Source organism: Ascochyta rabiei, chromosome 17 (genome assembly GCF_004011695.2).
Source record: "Ascochyta rabiei chromosome 17, complete sequence".
Classification (NCBI taxonomy): Eukaryota; Fungi; Ascomycota; class Dothideomycetes; order Pleosporales; family Didymellaceae; genus Ascochyta; species Ascochyta rabiei.
In genome coordinates this window covers 481,813-508,214 of record NC_082421.1, presented here as the reverse complement: position 1 = coordinate 508,214, position 26,402 = coordinate 481,813, and the positions used below count along the sequence as shown (strand labels likewise).

The 26,402-nt window shown below is 53.5% G+C and overlaps 11 protein-coding genes across 11 annotated transcripts, besides 4 other annotated features; 5 read left to right on the top strand and 6 right to left on the bottom strand.

Moving 5' to 3' along the window:
* Window positions 1-518: 518 nt before the first annotated feature.
* EKO05_0009540 (uncharacterized protein) lies at window positions 519-1,734 on the top strand (the record flags this gene model as incomplete). Its single annotated transcript, XM_038942612.1, has 2 exons — window positions 519-708; window positions 788-1,734. 2 exons carry the CDS (start codon window positions 519-521, stop codon window positions 1,732-1,734), a joined length of 1,137 nt encoding a protein of 378 aa, XP_038794932.1.
* Window positions 1,735-4,074: 2,340 nt separating this feature from the next.
* EKO05_0009539 (DNA-directed DNA polymerase) lies at window positions 4,075-10,791 on the bottom strand (the record flags this gene model as incomplete). The annotated part of the gene is made up of 1 exon (XM_038946887.1): window positions 4,075-10,791. One exon carries the CDS (start codon window positions 10,789-10,791, stop codon window positions 4,075-4,077), a length of 6,717 nt encoding a protein of 2,238 aa, XP_038794930.1.
* Window positions 10,792-11,498: 707 nt separating this feature from the next.
* On the top strand, window positions 11,499-12,140 carry EKO05_0009538 (uncharacterized protein; the record flags this gene model as incomplete). The annotated part of the gene is made up of 2 exons (XM_038942660.1): window positions 11,499-11,778; window positions 11,863-12,140. 2 exons carry the CDS (start codon window positions 11,499-11,501, stop codon window positions 12,138-12,140), a joined length of 558 nt encoding a protein of 185 aa, XP_038794929.1.
* A 536-nt stretch (window positions 12,141-12,676) lies between these two features.
* Window positions 12,677-13,594, bottom strand: EKO05_0009537 (uncharacterized protein; the record flags this gene model as incomplete). The annotated part of the gene is made up of 1 exon (XM_038942478.2): window positions 12,677-13,594. The coding sequence occupies one exon, from the start codon at window positions 13,592-13,594 to the stop codon at window positions 12,677-12,679; it is 918 nt and encodes a 305-aa protein (XP_038794928.2).
* A 78-nt stretch (window positions 13,595-13,672) lies between these two features.
* Window positions 13,673-13,697: a tandem repeat.
* Window positions 13,698-14,208: 511 nt separating this feature from the next.
* EKO05_0009536 (uncharacterized protein) lies at window positions 14,209-15,450 on the top strand (the record flags this gene model as incomplete). Its single annotated transcript, XM_038946886.1, has 1 exon — window positions 14,209-15,450. One exon carries the CDS (start codon window positions 14,209-14,211, stop codon window positions 15,448-15,450), a length of 1,242 nt encoding a protein of 413 aa, XP_038794927.1.
* Window positions 14,929-14,964: a tandem repeat.
* Window positions 15,451-16,924: 1,474 nt separating the features above from the next.
* On the top strand, window positions 16,925-18,169 carry EKO05_0009535 (uncharacterized protein; the record flags this gene model as incomplete). Its single annotated transcript, XM_038942512.2, has 2 exons — window positions 16,925-17,360; window positions 17,451-18,169. 2 exons carry the CDS (start codon window positions 16,925-16,927, stop codon window positions 18,167-18,169), a joined length of 1,155 nt encoding a protein of 384 aa, XP_038794926.2.
* Window positions 18,170-18,729: 560 nt separating this feature from the next.
* On the bottom strand, window positions 18,730-19,917 carry EKO05_0009534 (ribosome biogenesis protein tsr3; the record flags this gene model as incomplete). The annotated part of the gene is made up of 1 exon (XM_038946885.1): window positions 18,730-19,917. One exon carries the CDS (start codon window positions 19,915-19,917, stop codon window positions 18,730-18,732), a length of 1,188 nt encoding a protein of 395 aa, XP_038794925.1.
* Window positions 19,109-19,162: a tandem repeat.
* A 257-nt stretch (window positions 19,918-20,174) lies between the features above and the next one.
* Window positions 20,175-22,453, bottom strand: EKO05_0009533 (ARF-binding protein; the record flags this gene model as incomplete). Its single annotated transcript, XM_038942686.1, has 7 exons — window positions 20,175-20,375; window positions 20,427-21,374; window positions 21,425-21,697; window positions 21,747-22,040; window positions 22,092-22,167; window positions 22,223-22,310; window positions 22,366-22,453. 7 exons carry the CDS (start codon window positions 22,451-22,453, stop codon window positions 20,175-20,177), a joined length of 1,968 nt encoding a protein of 655 aa, XP_038794924.1.
* A 687-nt stretch (window positions 22,454-23,140) lies between these two features.
* Window positions 23,141-23,378: a dispersed repeat.
* A 369-nt stretch (window positions 23,379-23,747) lies between these two features.
* On the top strand, window positions 23,748-24,671 carry EKO05_0009532 (uncharacterized protein; the record flags this gene model as incomplete). The annotated part of the gene is made up of 1 exon (XM_038946884.1): window positions 23,748-24,671. The coding sequence occupies one exon, from the start codon at window positions 23,748-23,750 to the stop codon at window positions 24,669-24,671; it is 924 nt and encodes a 307-aa protein (XP_038794923.1).
* Window positions 24,672-24,905: 234 nt separating this feature from the next.
* EKO05_0009531 (uncharacterized protein) lies at window positions 24,906-25,429 on the bottom strand (the record flags this gene model as incomplete). The annotated part of the gene is made up of 2 exons (XM_059637561.1): window positions 24,906-25,095; window positions 25,155-25,429. The coding sequence occupies 2 exons, from the start codon at window positions 25,427-25,429 to the stop codon at window positions 24,906-24,908; spliced, it is 465 nt and encodes a 154-aa protein (XP_059493544.1).
* Window positions 25,430-25,921: 492 nt separating this feature from the next.
* EKO05_0009530 (Mitochondrial distribution and morphology protein 35) lies at window positions 25,922-26,360 on the bottom strand (the record flags this gene model as incomplete). The annotated part of the gene is made up of 5 exons (XM_038942427.2): window positions 25,922-25,930; window positions 25,981-26,067; window positions 26,116-26,186; window positions 26,233-26,270; window positions 26,320-26,360. 5 exons carry the CDS (start codon window positions 26,358-26,360, stop codon window positions 25,922-25,924), a joined length of 246 nt encoding a protein of 81 aa, XP_038794922.2.
* Window positions 26,361-26,402: the final 42 nt, after the last annotated feature.

The following is a 26,402-nucleotide window of genomic DNA, read 5'->3' as shown; positions in this document are numbered from 1 at the left end:
GAGGAGGATGCATTCAGGATAAGAACAGACCAGGGGAAGCAAGGATATTTCCAGACGACAATTCAAAGCTTCTCAAAACCACATACAACTAATCCTCCGCGTCTTGTATTTCCTTGCATGTCGCCAACTATGTCAATACCTCGCATTCACGTCTCCAAGTCTCGTATCAGTCTCAATGTTTGACCCGCTTTCTATCTATCGAAACAACACTAGATTCCCATGCTGTTTGCATCTTGTCTCTCACGGTGCAGCAAACATTCGGCTAAAGTTAGCTCAGGGTCCCAGCCTCCAACGGAGCCAGGCCCGGACATCTGCACTCCAGACTCGCGCCTCAATCGACCCCGCAGGCCCGCAATCGACCATGACGAAAGCGACCTGTTGATTCGGCTACACGACGTGCGGTGCAAGTAGCCGGCACGGAGCAAAACCACAGACTGGACCGCTGCAGCAGTACACCTACTGGCAGTGTGTCCGATTCGTGAAAATGTGAAAATGTGAATTAAGAAAGAGAGGGAATCATGGTCGAATACACAGTGCCTTGCAAGGGCATAGTTGCTTATTCGCAGCACGACTGGAAATGGGAAGAGCTCTTGACGCGCGAACCAAGGGAGGATGAGTTTCTGGTCGAGATGATAGCAACGGGTGTATGCCACACCGACATCTCTGGCTACGGGGGCATCTACCACGAGTGCTGGGACATGAAGGTTCGTCTCGCCCCCTAATACTTCACATCTCTCCCTCCGTCTGCATCTCCAACCCCAAAAGCCACGGCTAACAACCCACCCAGGAGCCGGCCGCATCCTCCGCCTCGGCTCTCAGCACCAAGCATCCAACTATAAAGAAGGCGACCTAGTCATCCTTTCCGCTGCTGCGTGCCTCACCTGCCACTACTGCGCCACCGGCCACCCCGCCTACTGCGTCGACCACGCGTCTCTAACCCTCGCCTCCAACGAGCCCAATTTCGTGCTTGCCAGCGACAAATCCAAGACCATCGGCGGCGGCTACTTCGGGCAGTCTTCCTTCGCGTCCCCCGTGCCTGTCAAAGTGTCCTGCGCCGCAAACGTCACCAAGCTGGTTCGCGACGCGGAGGAGCTGCGCGCCTATGCGCCACTGGGGTGCGACATCATGACCGGCGCGGGTTCGATAACGCACGTAGGCCGCTGCGGACCGGAGGACGTCGTTGCTATTGTTGGACTGGGAGGTGTGGGGTTGGCGGGTGTGTGTGCTGCGAAGCAGAGGGGGGTTAAACATGTCATTGCTGTTGATCTGCTGCAGTCGCGTATTGATCTGGCTCTACAGCACGGTGCCACGGTCGGTCTTCTGTCGACCAAGGAGGGGCCCAAAGGCGAAGAGATGAGTGCTGCGATTAAGAATCTCACGCCGGGTGGCCTTGGATGCTCCCATATCCTGGATACGAGTCCGAGTGTCACCGTGCTGCGGCAGTGTATGGAGGCGCTGCAGAAAAATGGGCAGTTGCTGCAGGTTGGTGTCAAGCCGGTCGGTGCAAAGTACGAGCTGGATCTGCTGACACATATGGTGAATGGGCGGCGTTTGATTGGCGTCATTGAAGGGGACAGAGATCCAGCGGAGGCGTTGCCTGAGTTGGTGCAGTGGAGTAAGGATGGAGTACTGCCTGTGGAGAAGATGTTGAAGGAGTTCGAGGTCACAGAGTTTGAGGAGGCTAGGCAAAAGATGGAAGAGGGGAGTGTGATTAAGAGCGTGTTAGTATGGTAACGAATATTTAGCAACTAGTCACTTCTGGTCGCAGAATAGCTTGATTCATTCCGAAGACAGCTACTATTCTGACACGCAACGACTCCGCTAATCCTTCACCGTCACCGCGTCGAGATCGTCTCCATCGTCCCAGTGAATGCTCAAAGGGCTGTCAGTATCTCCAAACTCGCTTCCCGGATATCTCTCATGCTCAGCCGGTAGCCAGGTTCTAACTCCCGCTTCCAAAAGTGACTTTGCTCGCTGAAAATCGCCAACAGAAACTCCCTGAGGAAGGTAATCCTGGAAAGGGCCGCCTCCCCACCTACGGCTGTCCCATACATCTTGCCCATAAAGATAATCAAGTTCGCTCTTCTCAAAGGCTACGCAAGGTTTTGGGCTCCCTTTCGCTAAAGTTCCCCTGCCTTCCCAGTCACTTTCGGGGATGCGGACGAGATGCTCCAGATGATCGTTACCGCAACTGAACCGATGATCCCAGTCGCTCCCAGGACTGCAATCACACTTCCAGCGCGCAAGGAATATTCCACGTTGCTTGCACCAGCTGTCTGGCAGCAATTTGACTCTTCTCTCCTGGAGCAACATCGGCCGCCCCTTTTCGATACTGATTTCGCACATCAGTTCTCGCTCATGAGTTGGTCCTTGGTCCACGTCTGGATGTGCGATCTGCATCCTGATACCCTCCATCCCTTGCAAGGTGTGACCTTCCTGCACCATGTTCGAGCGCATGAACTTCAGCATAGCGAATGATCTCTGAACAAGAGGAACAGAACAACAACGTAGCTGCACGTCTAGTGCCTCCAGGTCATTCCATACTGAAAGACACTTGACCCATTCAGATACATCGCCAATTTCTTTTGATTTTCCAAACATCGCCATCCCCGTGCGAAAGTCCGCGACTTCATTGAGATGCCAGTTGTAGACCCGGATCTTGAGGTATCGCAGTTGACAGTGAGAAGCAATGTATTCGATAGAAGTCTTGAAATCCTCGGGCGTGATCGATGAGAGAGCGCTTTGGCCGCTGTAGGCCTCTTCCTCTGCGTAGACGCCAAGTCGTCGTATCAAAGAGCATGAATGCGGTCGACTCGCAAGAAACCTCTTTGCAGCCATGACCGATTGCTGCTGTCGCATCACTGATTCAAAGTAAGAAAAGGTTTTCTCATACAGCAGCGGATGGACTTCCAAGCAAGCCTGACGGTTACAGAGATAAATATCCAGCATGGGTCGGTCGTCTGTCCACCCATAAGAGTTGGTGATCGATTGGATGCGATATGCCAGATCTGTGTCAGAAGATTGTTGAGATCGATAGCCACGAAGCTTTTTGCGTAAGCCAAATCGATAGTAACGGTCGACGTTCTGACAAGCAGTTCGCTTGACACCTGATTGGTGTATACGCAGTCGAGATAGGCGGCGAAAACTTCTGGAGAATCTTCTGGTAGTTTGACCACCCTGGTCTCGGCTTCCTACCAGCGCCCATTGAAGGCGCGGTGAAAGAATTCTGACCGACAGGTCAGGAAAGTTTCATGAGCGATTGAGTCTTTTTTATGTTGGCTCTTTCCCGACACGGATAGTCAGCAGTGCAGCGGGACCGTAACTGCAGACGCGTGTTTAGCATTTTTTGACACGCACGTTAGGCCGCCGGGAACACTGACCTCAATGCATTCCGCTTCTCTGAGAGCACAGGCTTGTGGGGTGTTGACATGACTGTTGTAGTTGAAGTAATTGTCGTTGTTTGCGTACGAAGATTGCAGCTGCAATAGGGTTTGCACAATGCCGCTAGTGCATGGGACGGGGTGAAAGTGAAGACAAATTCGGGGCGAGCAGGGATATCTATGTTCCACTTGTAGGTCGCATTCTTTGCCGAAGAAAATCAAAAGCAGAGCTGCTAGACTGTAGCTGCTTGCAGCCTTTTAGCACATTCGCATACCTGTAGTCACGGAATTTGTACTGAGTATGCCAGGCATCTTGTAAGCTCCTGTCAGCGGTGCAGAGGGATAGGTAACGAGCGGTGTCTACCATCGCCGGTCTTACAAAACCAATTGAGCTTTTGTCGTGGTGGGTTTCCCAAGGTGGACTTGGATGTAAAGAAGAATACAAAGTGTTAAGAGAATGATAGAAGCACATGACAGCCGAAGAGGAACGTGAAAGAGCAACATTTGCATCTTCGTTGTCTCGCTACATACAGGGTAGAAGAGGCCATGACTGCAATTCCAGAGACGGATAACCACAACGCCTCACGCAAAAGATGCGTGTACATACCGTCCAAAACGCCAGCGGCATGCACAAGGAGATCCAAATAGCCTCGACCACGCCGTCAGTGGGGCGAAGTATAATCTACATCTACGTCTAAAACCCCTCCAAACACTCTTGCACAACCGCCTCGAGCATCCTCAGTCCGTAAAACTCGCTCACGCGTCCGTACACACCCAACCTCCTCTTAGCCTCTGCTCGATCGCGGGTGGCAACCCATTCGCCGGCGCACGCACAGTGCTCCATGAACTCATTCGACCTGAGGCGCTTGCACTTTCCGCACTTAAGGTCCTGCGTGCACCACTCGAGGAGCAAGCGCTGAACTTCACTAACCAGCTGCTCTTCGATGCGCAGCTTATCGTATGGCGCGAGACAGGCCGGGTTTTCGCACTTCCATTTGGGCAGCGCAATGGGTGCGTCTGAGGTGCCTGAGGGGAGAGCGGGCAGTAGGCTTGCGTCACGACATAAATCCAGATCGCGCGAGGAGGTGCATTCGTCGCATATGACGCCGCGGACCACGAGCGCGGCGCTGGGGTTGGCGAAGGTGGCTTCGGCGCTGAATTCGCGGATCTCGAAGAGGTGCAGCAGTTCTTTACGCAGCAGCCGGGCTTCGAGTGTGATGGCCCGGTCCAGGCTTAGTACCTGGCATATGCTCTTCACCAGCTGCAGCATCGGGTTGGACAGGTTCAAGTGGCTGCCTGGAAGAGATGGGAATGCATAGTCGGCTGCGAGTTCAGGGTGCAAAATCTCCGTGTGTTGGCGGCGCAGAAGTGTGGAGATGTGTTTGTACAGACCCTTGGTGAACGTCTTGGGCAGGATCTGGGTCTTCTCGTCCGGATCGATGGTCAGCGGACGCAGAGGAATCTGAGTTACGCGCGGTGTGCTGCCGTCGGGACCAGGAGGCGGACGCTTCCTTGCGTGCATGAGGTCAATGAACTCAAGCACCCACTGCTCGAAGATTGGTTGCAGACTCGGAGGGAGGAAGGAGGCAAGTTGCCAGCACATGATATCGTCCAACGTTTGAATGTCTTCCTCAACAACTGTGGAGGTACCGCGGCCGCCGTAGTTGAACGCATCGTACCAAACGAGGTAATCCCAGTATTCTTTGATCTCGAGGTCCATAAACTGGAACAGAGGCTTGGCTTTGATGGTCTTAATGATGTACTGAGAGTATGCATACGCATTTCCAACCTCTGCTTTTGTTGTCTGAAGAAGTAGGCGGTTGGGGGATGCAAACACGATATGACTTCCCACGCGCTTGAAATCAGACATGAGTTGTTGCAGCGTCTTTTTGCTCATCATCTGCACGTAGTAATGCAAAGAGCGATCATATAGGAAAGAGCCCGGCGAACTGACCCAACGCACTAGGTGCTGCACCATGACATCTGCCATGGAGTACCCGTTACCTGCGCTAACGGCCTCAACCCACCACGCTTTCACCATCTCGCGCAGCACGGTGATGCCAGCTGATGCAAACGCGTTGTCAGAGTAGATTGTGTTTGTGCCGTCGTTCGCCGAATCATATGATGGTGCTGCAGGATTGAAGGATACGCTATCTGCGCCCTCGAGATCATTGATGAGGGACGATGAGAGGATAGTGTTGATGGCGAGATTGCGGAGGTTCAGATCGATGCAGACCGATGAATATGTGCCGGGGTTGTTGACGGATGGCATGTCAACCGTCTCCAAGGGACCGAGGATATCGTCTTTTTCGTAGCCTGCATGGTCCGGTTTGGCTTGGCCAGACCACCAGAGGATGACCCGCTCTTTCTGGAGACGCCGGGCGTAGGCAATATCGATGAGGAAGCGTGGATCGTTACTCTCAAGGTTACACAGAGGGATGTCGCCATAGCGTGCGAGCTCCACGAGGTGAGAGGCCCAGGATCCGAGATCGAGATAATGGCTTACAAGACGCTTGGCAATGAAAGTTTGCCAGCCAAGTGGAGGCAGCTGCTTGTCTGACTCATCGGGATGCAGTGATAAGATAGGCAGGTCCTTCAGCGTGGGTATATCGTGGGACAACAGCGCCTGGTTCGGTGACTGCATAACAACGATGACCGGCTTGCCCTCGTCAGTCTTCATTTTCTTGATCACATCACCAAGTTCTAGCAACGATTTCCGTCTCGTCGTCACCACTGTGGTCTTGAAGTGAATGCTTTCCTGGTACTCGATCGTTGTCTGCCACGGCTCGCCCTGACTGTCTTCCATGCGACGTTGTAGCGCATCTACATATATTCTGTCGACATTTGGCATGCCCTGAGAGTCCTTAGACTTGTTCTGCATGATGATATGCGCATCGTTTTTCGAAGTTGAGAACACCGCATATATATTGCGGTCTCCGCTGCTGACGTGGTACACGTAGAGGTAGCTGAACGAAGCATCAGAGAGATACAGCTTCTTCGAGGGAATCTTCCGGAGGGATGATAGATCGAAACCTTGCTCTAGTCCCCTTCCGAGAACACCTTTCTGTGATTCGTCAAATGTGCAGGTGCTGCCCAGCTCGAGGATGGCGCGGATATTCAGCGGCACTTGCTTTTCGTACACACCTTCGATACTGGGGTGATTGAACAGCGCGGAGATGGTGTTGGCTTCCTGAACATAAGTCTGCTCCGACATCTGGAGCTGGAACAAGTGGATAGATGGATGTCCATTCGGTAGGGTGTGGTTGACGACTTTCTCCACAGAGCATCCACTGATCGACACATCAGGCAGATCCTCGCTCCGAAGGTTGAGGTATAGTTGTCGCGGCACAACAATCTTGAGTGTATGGATCTTCTTGTCAATGAGCACGAAAGCTTTGACTTCCCCTGGAGTCTCCGTTGGCCGCAGCTGAATGAGTTGCCAAGTGCTGATGAACAGCATCTCTGCTTGATTCCTGAACAGTGTCCCGATAGCATCCGAGGCATCCACAGGCTTCTCTCCGAACAGCTGACGTCTGCGCTTCCGCGCTTGTCGTTGGATCTTCCACTTCTGCTTTTGGTACATGAGCCACCCAGAGTAGTCCTCGGTGATGGATGGCATGACCTTGGGCAATGCCGCGTATGGATCTGTCTGTAAGGGGACATCAGGCTCGGGCTCCTTCCGTTTAGTGACCATCTTCGTTGCAACGCCCCTCTTGACCTGCGACGACTTGGGTGCGCCAAAGTCCTCAAAGTCGCCGGAAAGCTTGTTGTTGGCGATATTTGCATCACCATTTGTGAGTGCTTTCTTGCTTTTAGTGAACATGTCCGTCATCTTCGTTTGCTGGAACTTGTCTTCTTTCTGTCGAATCCTTTTGGCAAGCCAATCCGGATGGAATACCCTTGGCACTGGGTTCTTGACTTTCTGGAGCGCCGCAGGGATGGTGATTAGCTTCTGAATGACGGATGCCAAACGCTCACGGTAGTAATCCCAATCCAGAATGCTTCTGATGTCCATCTCGCCAGGATCCTCACGCATCCACTTCCTCAGAAAGTACCGCTTGACAGAGTCTTCGGCGGAGAAAATGGACATCGGGATGGCGCGCTCGGTGACAGGAGCGTTTCGAGGCCGTGAAGAAATGATGTATTTGCAGTTCAACCCCTTGTCCTTTACCATCTGTTCACCCAAAAACTCAGCAAGGCGTTTGGCGGTGGTGATAGCAGTGGACTTCTGCGCTCCGTATTCCTCCAGTGTCTTCGTCATGCTTTTGTTCTCGACAATGAGATCGACAAGCTCTTCGTCTGCTAGAGTCGCACCGCGTGTGTCCAAGATATCGAGCCAGCGATTGGCGACGTTTGCGACAGCACCGTAGGTCTCCTCGAGCGTAGTGCCCTCCAAGAAAAACTTGAAGATTTGGGACTGGAAGTTCTTGATGAGCTTCAACTCACCACGTCTCTTTACCTCGAAACCCTTCAGTTCAGCAAGACTGCCGTCATGATTGAAGACAGCATATCGCTTCTTCAAGTTCTTGTCTTCTTCTTTGGATGTAGGCAGAATCATGGCCTTGTACGGCCCATCGACCTCGAAGAAGATTGTGTTATCGCTGTGCTTCTCGTACCGGAATGTCTGCGGGTCGACAAGCGTCTCGTACTGATGATTGGTGTATTGCTCATGAACCAAATGATTCAACATAGTACAGGGGTACGAGATGGTTAGTTTCTTGCCATTGCTCATCTTGAAAGCAAAGTTCTCGGGGAATGTCGCGGGGAGAATAGCCCATATACCGTCGGTATCGAGCTCGAGCGGACGTCCAATACGCTCAACTAGAGAGCGGGCCAGTTGGATAATGCGCGCACCCGTCAAGCAAGTGACACCAGCCATTTCCAACGAGTACCATCGCGAACCCTTGCGCATGACGTAGCCGTAGAAGGAGTTGAGGATGACCTTGTGCGCCAGCTGCATAGAGTCAAACAAGACTACCATTTTTTTTGCATCCTCGATCTGTGAGGCCGGTGCTCCGGCCTTCTTCAAGTCTTCAGTCTTGCCCTTCCAAAGTTTCTGCTTGCCTTTGAAGTCGTAACGTCGATCACGGAAATTCACAACGGTATCGACGTAGAAGGGGTTCTCGCGCTGACAGATGATGGCTTCGCGTTCTATTGTCGTTTGATCGTGAATCTTGTGGTAGATCTTCTTCGAGTAGTCTGTCAAGCGCTTCTTGACCAGCGTGGTTTGCTCGTCTATCGAAAGCTCTTGGAAAGTCCTTGTCGTGGAGTTTGCGTACTTTCCAGGAAAACGCTCGTTTTCCAGGGCGTTACGCACCATATTGTATTCGTCCCGTTTGGCCGGAAGGTACTCACCTCTCCAAGCCCAAGGCATGCGGCGATCGCACGTTTTGCCTGGTCGGTTGAAATCGCACGCAGCGCAATTCGACTCTTGGATCATGGAATCAGGTTGCAGTCGGTTTGTCGTCATGATGTTGGGGTACATGGACGCAACATCCAAATGGTAGATGAGTGGCCGTTCATTGCGGTTTGGTGTGTTCTTGAGCTGCATCAACTTTTCGACAATCTGATCCTTTACCTCCTCATAGTTCGTAATATCCTCCAATTTCTTCTTCTCTTCGACCTCTATACTGAACTTCAGTGCGGCGTCGAGATCCCGGACCAGCTCGTCAATAGCTGTGGGATCTATCGCGAAGTCATACGGGATGTCGCTGCGGAAGACGCCCGCTTCGATACTCTCGACGTGACCACCGACATACGTCTCTGACTCCAGCAGATGGCCATCCCAGAACGCCTCTTTTGGTGCCTGATGCTTGTTCGGGAGCACAATGCCCTTTTGATATGCTTGCACCATCAACAACATCTCGCACAGGGTACCAGTACCCTTTCGTAGTGTATCATCCGGACCCAGCGGAATGATCTTGCACAAAGCGAAGATGAAGGGATGGACATATTTCATGTACAAGTAGTATGTGGCAACAGCGTCGGAAACTGAGTACTCTGCCAACGTTTGTGGTCGTTCGGAGGCGTACGGTGTCATTAGTTCCGGGTCCAGCTCGTCGGGGTCGTAGCCAAGCTTGGCCATGGTGACAGCTTTGAGACCACGACTTCCTTGTGGTAGGTAACTGTCTCGACTGACCCAGGCGAAAGCATCCATGTGTGCGCAGTAGTCCGACTGGTAGATGTCCTCACTGTTCTTCCGGAAGCCAATCTCCTGGTACATGTCAATACCCAGAACGCTGGCTCTTGCCTCGACGAAGGGCCAATCGAAGAAGTCTCCGTTGTACGTAACCATGACCGTCGGCCTTGCCTCCTTGATGTGCTCAAAGAACCGCTCGATCAGCGCCTTCTCATCTGGCTCGTTGAAGATGATGAACGGCCCCTGGTATTCCGGTTTTGGCGTGTATTCAAAATCCTGTATGTCCTCCGACACTATCTCGCGGTTCGTGATCAGAAACCCTTGTCCGTCGATCATGTACGAAACCATCATGATCTGATCAATGACAGCGTCCGGAAACTTCAGCGGCAGCTTCGTAGTCTCGATGTCGTAAGCCATGACAACGGGGTCTGCAGGCGTAAGTCGGTCTTCCATGCATGTCATGCTGACAACGCCGTGCTTGGCCTCAACAGTGTACCAGTTTCCGATCCTGACGTCTTTGTCAATGGCCACTCGGACATGGTAGGGAACATCGTATTCGCGGATGTCTAAAATGAAATCGCTGGAATCAACAACGGTCGTGAATCGTTTCTCGTGTTCGTAATCGTCGTTGTCGTAAAAGTCCATGTCCACATTGCCTGTGGCGACCTCGGCGTATGTGTCCATGGCGTTGACGTTCTTCTTGTTCTTCTCTACTATGGGTCCCACAGCTTTCCGCACTGCGAGGAGGTCGTTTACGTTTGCGAAGCTGAGCTGCAGAAACGTTCTCCTGTACCCTGTGAGATGGTTAGGCATGGACAGATCTTCCTTCTCCACCCTCTTAAATGTCTTGACCAGCCCTTCGAAGGCTCGCCGACACCACTCTTCCACCTCCTGCTCCTTCCCCTTCTTTACAGCAAGCAAGAAGTACGGATCGTACTCCAGCGTCGCCTTGAATGTATCGCCGTCCTCGCCAAGGAAGTAGTAGTCCACACCCGCTCTCCCGCCCGGCACATGCTCATCTTCTATCGCAGTGGATCGCATATTGACGAGCCAGCCGACCTTCTTCTTGCCCGACTCGAAGCGCGGAAAGCCCATAGCCTCATCAATGTGGTGTGCGAGACGTGTGGCCTCGAGCTTCTCATTCTGTGATGTTTGTTCGGTGCTGCGTAACGAGCCGGCGTCGACTGTTTTCCGCTTGTTGTGCCCGTAGGATGTGTTGCCCGCCTTGCCAACCCGGCGGAAGGGCTGGCCTGCTCGCCGCGGTGCGCCCATGGTGTGTGGTTGTGTGTGTGAAAGATTAAGACGAGTACGTGTAAATGCGGATATGTGCAGTTCAGGGTATCATTTGAACAGTTAGGAGACAGAAAAGCGCGGGGTATCGAGATTGGCGGCGTGTGTGCAATGCAGGCAAGAGTAGAGGAACACAATGCCCCCATAGAAAACACAACGCGAGGACGCGCTTCGCGTTCTCGCGTCGGCGCTAACCAGATTGGGGGTTAAAGTGCTAAGGGCAAGACATCCATGCGACCATCAACGTGCTTTGGATTGAAATTGGTGTCGTTGACTACTCTAGAAGCGTTGCAAAGTCGAGTACACGCAATTGTAGCCATGCTGGCTTAGCAGTCTCCGTCTGAAGGCTTTCGCGATATGGTTTTCAAAGGGACCGGCTTGGGCATTTTCCTCTAATGTCAATCGATCTCGCGTTGTGAGCTAGTCCGCATTGACCAAAGCGGCTGCAGGGGTTGTCGACCAGCCACACTCGAGACTCGACGCCACAGGCAGGGAGTGATGCATCATTATTTCTCTCTCGGGCCTTTCTGCACCACCACCGAGCCCAGCTCACCACCATCGACGAAGAGTAGTCCCACCACACTAGAACTTCAATCGCCAGTTTCTCGACTTCCTCCAGAAGCGAGTCTACCATCGCGCTTTCTCTCTCACGCTCCCTCCCTCTCAACGCACATCACACCACCGCCATCATGGCAGACGACACACGGCCGACCTCCGGCGTTCAGACAACCCAAATCGACAACCTCCCCCCGCGCCCTCGCGCGCCGGCGAACAGCATGCCCGGCGGGACAGCACACACTGCGGGCGGAGAGAAAGTCGACGGCGACGGGCCCTCATACATCGATGCCGTGCGAACCCTGGGACCGGAGTACTACATGAACTTCCACAAGCGGCCGTGCGTGCGAGACTCGCAGCTGCAAGGCCTAGCAGCCGGATTTGCAGGAGGCAGCCTGGCAGCCATTATCGGGAGTACGTCGCACGAACTCGCTCACTGCGGCAACACAACGTAGTGAAATCCACGGGATTCGAGCACAATGACTAACAAGACTCCAGAACCCGTTCTGATAGCCTCCAACTGGGCCGTGGCGACCTGGTGCGGCGTCTCAGTCGTCTCGTACCAAGTGTGCCAGTACTACCGCTCCAAGGAGAAAGCCGGCATCAAGCAAGCACAGGACCTAATGGAGAAGAAGCGCGCGAACATCGAGGCCAAGAAGGAGGCACGGAGGCGACAGAGAGAGGAGTACGATCGCCAGGAAGAGCTCAGACGGCAGGAGGAGGAGAGAAGGAAGAGCTGGGGGTATTGGTACGAGAAGAATGTCAAGTTCTGGTAGGAGTGAAAGAGGTGAGGATCGTGTGCACGTAGACGGACCGTGGAAATCGTGTCCGGCATGTTCGGCTGTGGAATCCTATCCAGAAATCAGGGTCATGCCTGGAGGATGTACAGTAGGGTGGTGGTAAGATGTTGAGATTAAGTGGAGCGGGAGCTATGTACAGAACCTGTATAAGTCTGTAATGTCTGTATGATATGGAATGTGTCTTGATGCAACGGGCTGAGCCAAACGCGGAATCAGAGGGGGGGAAAAAGAAAAAAAGAAACAGCAATGCGCCTATCCACCACCGTACGCCATAGTCTTGTCATGCATGTAGCCCCAAAGCCAAGATCGGCCCTCTTGTTCGTGAAGTTGCGTGTCGTTAGGTCGTCGTCATACAATATCTCGTTCCTCCATGTCGTCTTCAGATTGGCTTATTACATTACTGCCGGTCAGACCAGCTTGGGTGTGTCGAGGTGGCCCTCTTGGCTGGTTCGACACTTTGCAGTGTAGAGTAGGTTTCGTTTGTGTGCTGTTGTGCCACTTGTAGGCTTGGCTCATACTGTGAACTGCACCTTCCTCCTAGGCACCTCGATAGGTTGCGCTGGAACGTCTCTCTCTACTGTGGATTCCCTCGATTCGTGAGGCCTAGCACTGACACCGCGGTGTCTCCTCTGGATGCGCTTCGCCCGGGCCTCGCGAGTCTCTCTGGCCTTCCATTCAGACAGCTGCTGTTTCCTCCTTTGCGCTCTGGCATACGCAATCGCGGGCGTTGGCTTGAATCCAATCCCGTTGAGGCCTGTTCCGTCGTCGTCTGGATCGTTTGCCGGGCCGGTGAGGTGACCCGTGATCTCGTCGTCCTGCCACGTGAGAGCCGAAAGCGGGGGTGACACAGGCACCTTTCGAGGGCGCGAGTGTGAGGACGACTGGTTGGCTGAACCGAATGCGTGGTTCGTTTGGCTGATGAACGCTGTCTGTGGTGACAAGGTACCACCAAACGACGATATGAACGTGGTGGGGTGTGCAAAAGCGGCTATGTCTGCCACGATGCGGGGTCTTGGCGCTTGAGGGGTCTCAGGAATCTCCCGAGGTGTGTCCAGCGGAGGCTCGAAGGCAACAGCATCCGGCATGTTGACCTTTTTGCAGGGCTTGGCATCTGGTTTTGACGCAGATGCGCTCGGTGCGTCCTCTTCATTCACGTCTATTGCGCCCAGCTTTGGCTTCTTGCGTACCACATCGTCGCTGGGCGTCAGCGGCGACATGGGGATGGCCGCGGTGGAGATGAGCGTCATGCCTCTGAGCTGCTCCGCGACTGCATTTCTGGGGCTGTCGGCGCCCGACGAGGGTGCGGGACTGTCGCGTCGTGGTGGGGTTTGTGCGGGTCGAATGGCCAGGGCGGTGTTCAGCAGCGGCATCTGCTGGGGCGGGTCGCGCTTGCGCTTCGGCGAGGGGTGAGCAAGCTGCATCGAAGGCATTTCGCCGGCTGTGGCCTTTACATGAGGGCGACAAGAAGGGCAGATGCCGTCATGGAGACCGTCAAGTGTATCGTCGTCGTTGTTGTTGTTGTTGTTGTTGTTGACGACTGCGCATGTGCCTGCTGCCACCTGCCTATGATCGCCGGTTGGCGAGGGTGGGGCTCCTGCACTGGCCACTCACTCGTAGGGCTGAACGGGAGCGTGAGCCCCCTCCCCTGCAGCTCGCCGCGCATCATCCCTGTCCTGATTCCTGGACTCGCGGAGAACATCCGCTCTTCACTGGTCGGTTGACGTCTGTCACCTCGTGTCGCTGTCTGCTACGTCTGGTCTGCTACTGACCCTGCATCGTGTAGTCGACCAAGCATGTCCGATGGTGTTGCGACAACCAGTCCTCGTCATCCACATCGCGCTTTCCGTTTTCTGTCTGCTGCCTGATTGAGTAGCGTGATTTGCCATTCTTCGAGCATTCGCCGTCTTGTCTGGGTGACTTCACTTCCATCACCACTTCGCTGAATGCAACCTCCTGTTGGACAAGCTTCCTTTGCTCGCCGTGCTACGAGCCTGCTTTCACCGCACTCGTCCTGTCCCAAGCACGCCTGCGCCCTGCCTACATCATGCAGCAGAGCTCTATCAAAGGCTTCTTCAAGCCCAAGGCTTCCCAAGCAAACAAGTCTCGAACAAACCACGACCGACAAGAGCAGAGACCAGGCCAGCCGTATCGCTCTCGACCAAACGACCCCAGACTAAGCCATCGTGGCCAGCATCGGGGTGGCAACAGACCGCGCAACATGGAGCTCAAGAAAGTTGCTGAGGAGACCAAAGCTGTTCTACCAGCTGTTCTCCAATCCCTGCCTAGGTTTGCGGCTGATGTATCGTCCATACACGACCTAAGCGGATTAGCACCCCTTGATGTGACTGACTGCCCAGGACATGTCCTTCCCAATACCGACAAGGACGCCGGCAAAGTAGGCACCAGAATACGCGTCTTGGAAACAGACTCTTTTGATGCTGCGATTGAGCTTCAGCCAAACTACAAGGTCCATGTGCACCTGAGCAATTCTTCGCGCGTGGCGACATCCGTCCCAATAGACGATAAACCTCAAATCAACCCAGCAACGGATGACGAGGAGATGGATCTGGATGGTCTACCTTTGAATCGGCTCCAGGCTCCGATCCAACCCTGGGATCTTTTCAATAAAACACCACAACAAACCAGTCCGCAAACTCACACTACGACTTCTCCTCATGTCCCAAAACCCGTCGCGGTCCTCAATCTCGCGTCTGAGCGCCATGCCGGCGGCGGCTGGCAAAACGGCGCCATGGCCCAGGAAGAAGCTCTCTGCTACCGCTCATCGCTCTATTTCTCGCTCCACAAATCCTACTACCCCTTACCTTCCCTTAGTGTGATCTACACCCCCAATGTCCTCGTCATCCGTGCAGCCACATCCACTGGTCATGCCCTATATACTTGTTCAGCCTCCGACCTCCCCGTTACATCCGTGATCAGCGTTGCCGCCCTCCGACACCCAGCTCTCACAGATGACGGCAAGAAATTCAGTGACGGAGGTCAGCGCGCAGAAACAAAGAGGAAAATCAGGGCGAGCCTGAGAACTGCGGCGAGCAAGGGGCACACGAAGCTGGTTCTTGGAGCTTTGGGGTGCGGCGTGTTTAGTAATCCTCCAACTGAAGTGGCTGAGTGCTTTCTCGAGGTATTTAGGGAGATAGAGTTTCAAGGTGGATGGTGGGAAGATATCGTCTTTGCAGTCATGGATAACGCAAGGGGTGACCAGGGAGGGAAAGATGGGACGGGCAATTTTGGTCAGTTCCACCGGGTTCTTGACAGCCAGGTCGTGTAGCAACATCGTCAAGAAGGCAACTTGGAGCAAACGCATCGATTCGAGGCGGATTCGGAAGAGCGATCCCGACTCAGCTCGATCTACAGCGTCAGTCAATGTAGCTGTGTATCGCCTCTACCGTGTTTCAACTAGCACCTGTCAAAAGACAGACTTTGGATATTAGTGTATTCAAAGAACAACCCACCAACGTTCGACTCTCGATACTTGGCGATGCGGTCGGTGCTCATGCCAGGTACCGCTTTCCATGAAGCCACCGTGTATCCAGGTCTTGAATGTGTCAGACAGGTACTATGTCTACGAGCGTGTTGCACATCACGAATCGATCATGCGATGATGATGTGTTACAAAGAAGCCCATCGGTATGCTCGATACGGCAGGCCAACGATGCTTTTCTCTATCGTTCCAGTTGTATACCTTGGAACAACATGGCTATGAATCTACCAACGACAACAGAGCTGCCGTCTGTACCATAGTTAACAACGTTTCATAGTGGAAAGGGGTGCGTCACCGGCTAACCTCCCGCACTTGGACGTCTGGAGACGCCATCAAGCATCGCACGTGCTCGCGATAATCTCACACAAGGTCGCTGTTCACTTTAGTTTCGTTAAATGTAGACTTAGCAAACCCAAGGCGCCTCGATGATATTTCGCGGGGCCATTCGCCTCCTTCCCGTCGCTATCGCGATTCCCCGCCCCACATTAGATCTAGACGCCCTCTTCAGCCTTGTTCAACAGATTCTCGTGCACCACACTGTTCGGATAACATGCGGTAGCGTCTTTTGGCATGGTGGCACTATCCCGGGGCCGTGCCGACCTAGCGATTGAGTTGGCCTTTGGCTTTCGCAAGGGTTTCCCACCGTCCCTGTCACTGCGGTTCCTAGCGATTGGGAGGCGTGCGGAAGGACTCCGAGCGTTTGAGAGTTCGTAACGAGACCCGATATTCTCGGCCTTGGTAGGTTCCGGATCGACGCCCTATGCAGGTGATTGGGTGGCAGAGGGAAACCTACTCGATGGTAGTTTGAGAGGCGCTGTCTGTAGGAGGACGATGAAAGGTGATCAGTATGGCGTCCTGTGATTGAAGAACAGGCCAGAGGGCTCTTCCTGGGTCTTATTATACCACTTTAATTCCTTTTTTGTACCTTTCTCTTACCTTTCTCTTACCTGATTGCCGAGAGTCGTGCGATACTACGATTACCTGCAGGGCTGAACACCTCCAGAAGACAGTGAGCGACAAGCGAGACGGTATGGCGCAAGACTACACCCCGGCTGTGGTGCCGACTCCAGGGCGGATTGTAGGTGTTGTACTGCAGACGGTCACGTTTGGAGTACTTTGTATGTGCTTCAGTAAGCACGTCCAGTTTTTAAACTGTAGTTATAAAGATTAACGGTGTCCAGCAAGGCGAACGTCGTGGATGAAGAACTGGCGGACTTTGCCTTTGGCAATCTGGCGTAAATCGAGTACTCCTTCGGTCTCTATGATCGATCTGATCTTTCTAGTCGTTCTTATGATCTACGTCGACTCGATACTCTTCGTCCTCGCTTCCTCTATTATCGTGCATGGCCTGGGCATCAACTCCTCACGCAGCATCTGCGAAGCTGGAATCTTTCTCTGCCTGATATGCTACATGACAACCAAGATCCTGATGTACTACTTCTTGGTCGAGCGCGCGTACATTGCTCGCGGATCGCTAAAGCCACGGCTGAAGACGAAGCTATGGCTGTTCAACTGCCTGTTCATGATCCTGCCGTACACGGTGTTTGTGGTTATGAACTTTATCTGGCGTATCACGTACATCAAGAACAAGGGCATGTGCATCATCGGGATGCAGAAGATTGCCATGTTGCCATTGATCATCTTCGAGGTGGTTGTAAATATCTATCTCACTTTGCTGTTCATTCTCCCGCTACGCAGTACGTACAACGCAGCATCCCGCTCACACCAACCCTCCTTTGAACGCAAGAACAACTCATTGTAAATGGGCTCGAGGCTGACTCATCCAGAGCTCTATTCGTACAAGAACAACGTCAATCCAAAGCTAAATCGTATGGCCTTCCGCTCCCTTGTCGGCAGCCTCGCAACCCTCACTACCTCGATTGCCAACCTCACTGTCCTTATGGTGCTGCGAGGCGAACCCGGCTGGGTCTGCTTGATGTGCTGCAACGCCGACATTCTCTTCTGCGTCTTGGTACTGCACTGGATGACATCCAAGGACAAGCCGGTATCAAGCACCTCAACGTACGCCAGCAACAACAAGATATCGGACGCACCAAAGTATGCTCACGCATCCAGCCACCCAACACAACACAACGTCAGGATGGAGAAACAGGGTGCTGTCCAGTCCGAAACCACGGAGATAGCGCAGTACGACGTGCCTTCCAGCAAAAAGACAGCCGGCCCGAGTATGTGGCCATGCAACGCCGCGCCCACCTCGTCCAAGCTCCCCGGCACCATAACGACGGAAATCTGCAGCGGCCAGGCTCCCGTCTCGCACAGCAAGAGCCAGAGCAGACGCGGACTGCACAAGAGCACCGACGGCGGCGAATGCGGGGACGAGATGAAACTGCACAGCATCCACGTGCACCGCGAAGTGTGCATTGACAGCGGGAGCAGCGTGAGCGAAAGCAGTTTTGGCGAGCATGGCATAAGCAGCCCGTGGACCCACAGTGTCGAGGATGCGTGGGGGATGAAGAGAAGTGTCAGTGCCGACAAGATGGTTTGAGGATTCCAGTTCACTTTTGCATTGGATTTCAGCAATTCTTAGTTGGCGTGTACACGTTTTGCACTCATCTGACTGCGTTTGGGCTTTGAGCGTGGAGGTTGCATACACAGTAATTGGTAGCTTGGCTTGAATCGCGAAACGATACCCTTGTAAGATTTCAATGGTTCAGTCAAACTGATGCATGGCTTCTCCGCACACAGCAGCCACCTGACACCGTGTTTTCGGCCCGAGACGACGCAATTCGTTTCCTCCTACATTAGTGTCTGCTCGCTGTGCAGTTGCCGAGATGCGATGGGGTCGACAATCCAGTTCGGGGCTGCTGAAAGTCAAACTTTATGGGATGCGGTGAACAGGCGCAGAACCATCATGAGGTCCGTGCTGCTTCACGATCCGGATCCCGAAATGCTTTTCTGGTACCTAGGCTAGCTGCATGCTACAGTGGTGGATGTGGCTTTTCTAAGTTTAAGATGTGGTGAACCATTGCGGATAAACAGCCCGAACTTCATATTTTTGACTTTCATTGAGCGGGCCATGATGCGTAGTCTGCGCACTCCAAATCTTCAGTAGCCCTGTCGGCTGGGAGCGCTAACCTTTCCACTCGAGAATGTAGCTGTCTGCTTGTCTAACGCCTTCTGCCGCTGCTTGCCTGCAATCCCCGTCCTATCTGTCGTAGGCTGTGCGTTCATGAAAGAGTCGAATTCGTCGTCATCCGCAGCATCGTTGTTTGACGCATCACTGTTGTCGGCATTTTCTTCTTCTGCAGGTGCAGGCTCAATACGTGGTATACGTTCAGGAGCCTTCTTCGTGTCTTCACCATCGTCGTCATAGTCTTTCGGCGTGGGATTGGCAAACGGCTTCGATGCTAAAACGCGTCGGCGCAACTCCGCCATTTCTTCTTCATCATCGTCGGATTCAGGAAGACCGTAAGGATTCTGAGGATCGGCCTCATCTTCGTCGTCGTCTCCATCATCCTCGTCGTCGTCCTCTTCATCGCCTGACTCGTCAATGACTCTCCTGTTCTGGTTTCCGCCCGCCCAAACATCGTCCTCAGCGCCCTCCTCCTTCTCGGCTCGGCTTTGCTCGTATTCCTGCTCGATCTTCGCCAGCCAGACTTCCTCGGCCTTCTTGATCTGCTCTTCGTTTTCGCATGCTTCGTAGCGCTTCAGCAACGCAGCATTGATGTCCAAAAACGCTCGACCGTACGAAAATGTCGAGAGTATCTCCTCCGCCCATTCCGGATGACCACAGATATAAAAGCATGCGGCGAGAGCCTCGACACAATTCAGTCGCCAAGGTTTGCCGTAGTTGGTAGGGTTCGCAGCAACGAGATATGGCAGCAGGCGTTCACACTTGCCACCGATCCTGCCAAAGGGCACTTCGTCGATCCTGTTCCAGCTTGCTTCAACAACTGCAGCGCCGTATTGATCCAGCAATTCCTTGTCCTCTCGTGACACAATCTTCCTGCCCTTAGGACTGACCACGATGCCTGCAAACTTCTGACCGACGTGTAGCTCTCTCATCATTCCCAAACGCATCAATCTCTTTCCTGAGCATCTTTTTGCGTCGCAGTGTCCCAGGTCCCAGCATGCAGCCTTGAACTCGGGCTTCTTTGGGCGAGGGTTCTCCGCATCGTTTTCGCCTTCGGAGCCGGAGTCACGGCGGGCACGTGGTGGGCCCGCGCCTTTTGGCCTTCCTCCCCGGTTCGAGTACTTGTTGTTGGACTTGAAGTCCTTCTTGTGACGAACCATTGTAAGTGAATGTTGGGTTCGGTGGTGGGAATGATGTGTGGTGGGGTTGTGGAAATTCGGAGGGGCGAACGTGAAGATGATTGTTTATCGATTGCGCTAGTCAGCCAGGGTCCAGTGACGTCGCAGAGGCATGCTTCATAGTGTGTGCGTGTAAAGGAGAGTTGCAATTTGTGCAGGATCTCTATAGGCAGTCACTTTGCTGACTGTATGCATCGACACGCCCATCTAGTAGACTACCGACTTTTGTGCTGAACGTGCTACGAGACACCTAAGCTAGCGATCTCCCCTTGCTCACTCTTCTGCTGCCCACCCAGAGAGTAGGATGCCTTCCACCGCATCTTCACACTGTTTCCTGTGCCTCGCTGGACATTGTTCACGCGAATGTTTTGTGTAATTCCGTGCTTCTGGTTCGGCGCAAGCGTAACGCCAGACTGAGGCTCTAATTGTAATTGTGCGCCCTATTAGACGTTAGTGGCTACTTTCATATTTTGTGGGCTTTCTGAACTTACCTTGGATGCTGCGACTTGCAGAGTGAGACCAGATACTGGCAATGGTGTATTATTCGACACGCGAGAGTGAATCAGTAAGGCTGTGTCGGTCTCTCGTGAGATGTTGAATATTACGTTGACACTCGAGTTGACGACTGTGATTTCCTTTGAGCTATCCGGGACAGAAGATGCAAAGGTCCACTCGTCATCGTCGTTGGCCGCGCTCGTACTGCTCTGGGCCAGATTGGAAGTCGGCGCAGAGATGTCACCGCCTAACAGGTCGACTGCTGCGGATGAAGGTGCTGGTGGCTTTATTGACTGCTGGTACTGGAACGGCGAGCCCTGACGAGGTGTTGACGTGAGTGCAGCAAAAGGATCTGGTGTACGAGAGGGCTGTGTGGGCCCAGGCGAAAAGGTGGCAGATGGTGGTGGTGAAGATATTTGTTGTGGGGGTGGTGTCGATCGCGGTCCGGAGGCAAAGAGGTCGGTGATTGCTTGGTTTGAAGCTTTCTGGTGTTGGGGTACCGGCCCTCCTGACAGGCCAAGCACTGATCCGTTCGAACCACCAAGCGCTATGCTGCCCGATTGACCATAGCTGTCAACACCCAGAGACAACCCTAGCAGATCATCCTCCAAGGCGTTGCCCTTACCTGCTGGTTGCGATGAGGCCGCACCGGAAGATTCTGCTGCTGCAGGAGCAGGTGTAGGCTCGGGATCGCCGAAATCGATCAAGTTCAACTGGTTGTTTGCACCCTTCGAGACTCCAGCGCCACTGCGTCCGAGTGTGCCCTGTGGTATCTTGTTTGCACCGTCGATATCGCCCTCCTTAATCAGCTTGTATCTTTGTATTGTACGGTGTATGCTGTCGTTGATTTCGAATAGCTTCGCCACGGCCTCTGTGTCTTCCGAGTCCTCTTCGCACATTTTATGGATTTTAGGCTGTGCGTTTTGGAGAGCACTAGCAAGTTCCTAAGTACAGTCAGCAATTTAGCCCGTAAAGTCCATGTTCTGTGACACACCTCGAAAACGTCACCCTCCTTGAGCTGGTCCCCGGGCTTGTAACTCTGCAGCATCTCCTCGAGTATCCTCGCTTTCTGCTGAATCTTGCCAACTTCCTCAGCTGCCTTTGCTCGCCAGTCTGTCTTGTTTCTTTGGTCGTACCCAGCCATTACTTTCATGAGCTTGTTCGCCTCCTGCAGGTCCTGAGGCCCACCACGACGAATGAGCTCTTGGAGTTTTGCAGACTGCGCCTCCCTTTCTTCGGCCTCCATTTCTTCGGCGGATCGAAGGTTCTACCAACGGTCAGCACAATGCCTTTTCCCAGTCCCTCTTCAGACGTACATCGCTCGGGTTGAGCACGGCAGCATCCTCCTTTCGTACTTCTGGGAATATATAGCCCTTGTAGCTCAGGAGTCTGTGCATGTCTCTGACGAAGCCTAGGTCGTCCTTGTAGCGCGATGTCTGGCATATTGTCTGACGCCACTCTTCAATCAGCTCGAGGATTCGGTTCTGGACGCGCGAAGAGTGCACTGGCGGGCGCTCGGGAAAGCGGCGGACGAGCTCGTTGAGGAACTCCTTGGTGCTGATCTGGAGGTGGAACGGGTAGCCGCAGTTCTTCACGCAGATGTCGAGGAGCTGTATGGAAGTGAGCTATAGGTCGAACGGGGCGGAGCAGCTCTTCCGTACATTGAGTGCGAGTAGGGCGACGTTCTGGTTGCGGTGGTTAACGTAGTGCACAATAGACACGGCTGCTTCTCGAGGCCTGTGTGCTGGTGGTTAGCCGTCAATTACGTGTAGACTCGAGGGGTTTTCCATACGCAGAACCCTTTTTTTGGTTGATCAGGTCGGTGATCTCGAGGTTCAGCGCAAGATTAGGCTCGAAGTTCTGCGGGTCGCAAGCCTGTACTGTGACACGGTCAGCTCACGCAGGCCCAGGACACGGTCATTGCCTGTTCCGTACATATAAAGCGCTGCAGCGCGGAGGTGGGGGCCTCGCCAAACGCGCCGTAGCGGTCGCGGGCGGCCATGCGCGCAGATGCTGCCTCCATTGCCGCCGCTGATGGAGATCTGCTGGTGTAGTTGGGAAACACGGTTGCGCACGGTTCGGGAAACTGGGGGGTAAAGACAGATAGACGTATGACGAAGCACCCTATGCCCAAACGAGGTGCAGATGGAAGCGTGGAAGTTGGGGTGAATGGCGCGTATTCGGCCAATGGTCGAGGGGGTCGCGGCAGCCACAGCAGCCGCCAACGCCGCCGCAGACTTGGCGCCCCCCTCGAACGCTCAGCCTCACTCGACCATGACATCTCAGCACTTACACCACCCACGAAACGCTGACGTCGCAGAGACACACCCTAACATCAGCCAGGTACCCATCCCGGCTTCACCAACCGACAGCAGTCGTTCGGTGTTGCGTCAGTCACGACTGCTCTTCCACTTGGTCGATTGTCCAAGCTTCGACCCTTTCACAGACTTGAAGCCTTGCCTAAGACTCGTGACAGTCGATGCCTCCAACTGGTTCCTTAAACACTGTTCTTTCTTGACCATACGAATAGTTGAAGACCTACCTAATCAGGTGTCGCCGCCTTCGCATTTGCAGCCCTGTCATGATGGCACCTCTGCGCACGGAGGCGGTCCTCCGTTTCGTTTACCGCTCCAGTCTTGGCCTTTGTCTGCCCATGACCAGAGCAGACTCATCCATCGCGTGTTTCATCGGAACGAGTTGACCCTTTCTGTACTATGGTCTCCGGCGAAAGTAGAGTCCCAAGGCCAGTGTGGTGGGTCCTGCGCAGAAAAGCCTATCAGTGTTTATAACGAGCGCGCAGGGATGCTGTTGCAGATGACAAAGAGAGAAGATGTCTGCTGATTAGAGTTAAGCCAAGAAAACCTCGGAAGTCAGACTTGCCAGGCTTCTGCCTTTCCTCCACATTGCACTCACTGGCCATGAGACCCTACTTTCGCCGGAGACCATAGTAACAATGCTCCGAAAGGCAGCTCCCAAGTGGTGGCGCGTACCGTCCCGTGCTCAACTGTCACCTCGAATAGGCAATCTCCTTTCTCTCTGAAACATCTAGCATCACTGTTCGACAGGTCTGGCTCCACAACACAACGGCAGAGCACCCTCTCAACCCCATTCCCAATCCCCCTTAGCTACTTGCAGACAGAGGATTTTTGCTTGGCGTCGGTCGCGAAGCAGGATGGGTCGTACATTCTCGTATTCAATGTAGCGGAGAGTAGATATAAAGGTAACATGTTCCGCCTTCCATTACTCCCACTTATACCTTTACTTGTGTTTCTTTTTGAACATTACATTCGTTTTAGTCTCTCATTCTTCACTTCATCATGGTCAAGTTTGAACTCTTGATCGCTTCGGCCCTCGCGGTAGGTGCGCTGGCACACCCTACCATCAAGCACATTGGCAGTGAGAAACGATTCTGCGCCAACGAGGAGCCCAGCACCATTTTCGCTCGCAACGAGCTGACCTCGCGCGCCGCCATCCCCAAGGCGACCACCTGGAACCCTCCTTCCCACCTGGTCACTGCGCTCGACCAGGTCTGGAAGCAGACCCAAAAGGAGAACCCAGGCGGCCTCCAGGACAAGAACTGGATCACCGACCAGCTCATGGCCAATAACGGCACCATCAACTACTGCGTGCGCTGGAACCAAGCCTCGCGCAAGAGCACTGCTGCCGAACGCACCAAGACCACCGCCGCCCTCCAGCGCTCACTCCAGAAGTGGTTTGACGTGCTCGTTGGCTTCGAAGGCTTCCCGCTCACCAAGCTGACCGTTAAGACCGTCGGCTACGCCGTCAAGCAGAAGAGCCAAATCGAAGGCGATGCCACAGGCCTTGATATCTATACCACCACCGATGCAGACGGCATCCCTGAGTGCGACACCCGCTGCTACCGCGGAGCTCACCTTGACGACCCCAACGGCATCAGATCGTGCCCCGGCGGAGAGGACAGCCGCTACGACATCTCGCTGTGGCTGGAAGACGCTCTGGAGGGCGAGATTGGAGGGTACGGATACAACTGGGGCCAGGAGTTGGCTGGTGATTACGTGCTTGGCAACCTGGACTCTGACAACATCCACATCCTTCTGCACGAGATGGGCCACGGCTTCGGTCTCCTGGACTTCTACGACTGGGTTCCTCAGGGCCAGACCAGCTTCATCATGATGGCTGGCAGCGCCATGGAGATTACTGAGTTCGACGCTTGGATGCTGAGGGACTGGTACAGAAGGCTGAAGGAAGTCCGCGGCTGGTAGAGGTTTCACTCCCCAGCCTCAACAAGTCTTTGTGAGGTTTGAGACGCATCAAGCCTGTCGTCGCAGCGTATCAGACAAGCAGTGCCGGCTCCTGAGGTGAAGCGCGAAATTGTTGTACATACTTTTCTTTACATAAACATACATATTATTCGGTTGGCCATTAGCATTTATGTCTGGTTCAAACTCTCCACTCAGCTTGCCCTCTCATGTTCTGTTTCCTATTTGATCCTTTACTTAAGCAGCGATCTGCAAAAAGTCCTTGACCAGATACGCCGTGTATCCAGCCAGAGCGACAAGAACTGTCTGTGTACCGTAGTAACCCACAATCCTTCCAGGGCCCATCGAGTCCTTGATCATAAGGCCGGCCTCGACGTGACTGATGCGGAAAGCAAAGAGAGCACCAAGTGCGTAGTTGATATACGTGCTACACAACCGTTAACATAACACCCCTGAACGACTGAATGACTGGAAGGTTTCACATACCGATTCGCCCCGTTCAGCTCAGCCAGCAACGCAATCGCCAGCGCGAGCGGCACATTCTCCGCAAAGTTCAGCTGCGCGCGCGTCGCAACGTACAGCGGGTCTTTGACTCCCTGCGTCTTGTCGGAAGAGTCGCCCATGTACGTCTTGGAGCTCAGACGGTGGTACACGATGCGGTTCTGCAGGAAGATGTAGTATGCAGCAAAGGGCGCGGCCCAGGTTGCGGTAGCGGGCGCGAGGAGCGGCATGGGGACGCCGAGGCCGATTTTGGTCGCCATTTCTGTGGGTGAGGGGATCGGTTGCGGTTTGGCTGGGTGGAGAGACGGCAAGGTGTTTGGGGTCTGGCGAGAGCTGTTGAAGTGAGGAGCTCGAGATGCTTTGGCCGGTGGTATTCCGGTAGTGTCGTCATTCATGGATCTAGCTCTGGGTTTAGCGCGTGGGTAGGCATGTGGGTCGTCTGGGGGATCCTCATTGATTAGCAAGCATCGTGAGTGCTGAAGAGTTGGGAGGTTTCATGAGGCTCGCGAGGATCATCATGAAGAATATTGGTCTTGCATAAAAGAAGTCGACGATTTGAAAAGCTTATACGGTCATGGCTATTTTGTACAATTGTACATCCACATGTATCGAATACTGATTTGAAAGATTGGTTATGCGTACACAAAGGCATGGTATAGGTTAAAAAAGCTTCAATCCTCGCCTTGGTGGAAGCTTCGGGGTTGCGTAGTATACATCGTAATGTAAGTCCATAACGAATTCCTCAACATAATTCACCGGCTCTGTGGTGTCGATTAGTTTTGACCCACGTGAATGTCGAGATCTGACTGACCGGTCTCATGTGTTCAGCATCATTCTCCTTGTTATCTTCTCGGACTTCCTTGAGCATCTTGTCGATGCCCCGTTCTGACAGGGCTTTCTGTAACAAAGGTTGGCGGGGGAGTAGGGCTTTGGTAGGGCAACCTACTGATAGACACTTCTCGTACTGGTCAAACATAGGTTTGCACTCATCAGATGTCGAGGTGCCTCTCAAGAATTCTGAAACTTGATCAGTGAAGTTCATGACTGGCACAATGCTACATACTCTCACTATACCACTTCAGGAAGCAGTTGTCATATTTCCTTTTACTGTCAGCAACTGAGTATTTCTCACACATCAGCATCTACATACTCCTTCACTTCGTTACACTCTGGTGCTAAAGATGCGGACATGATGTTGGATGTGTTGAACAGAGAAAGACCCACCGGCAGCGA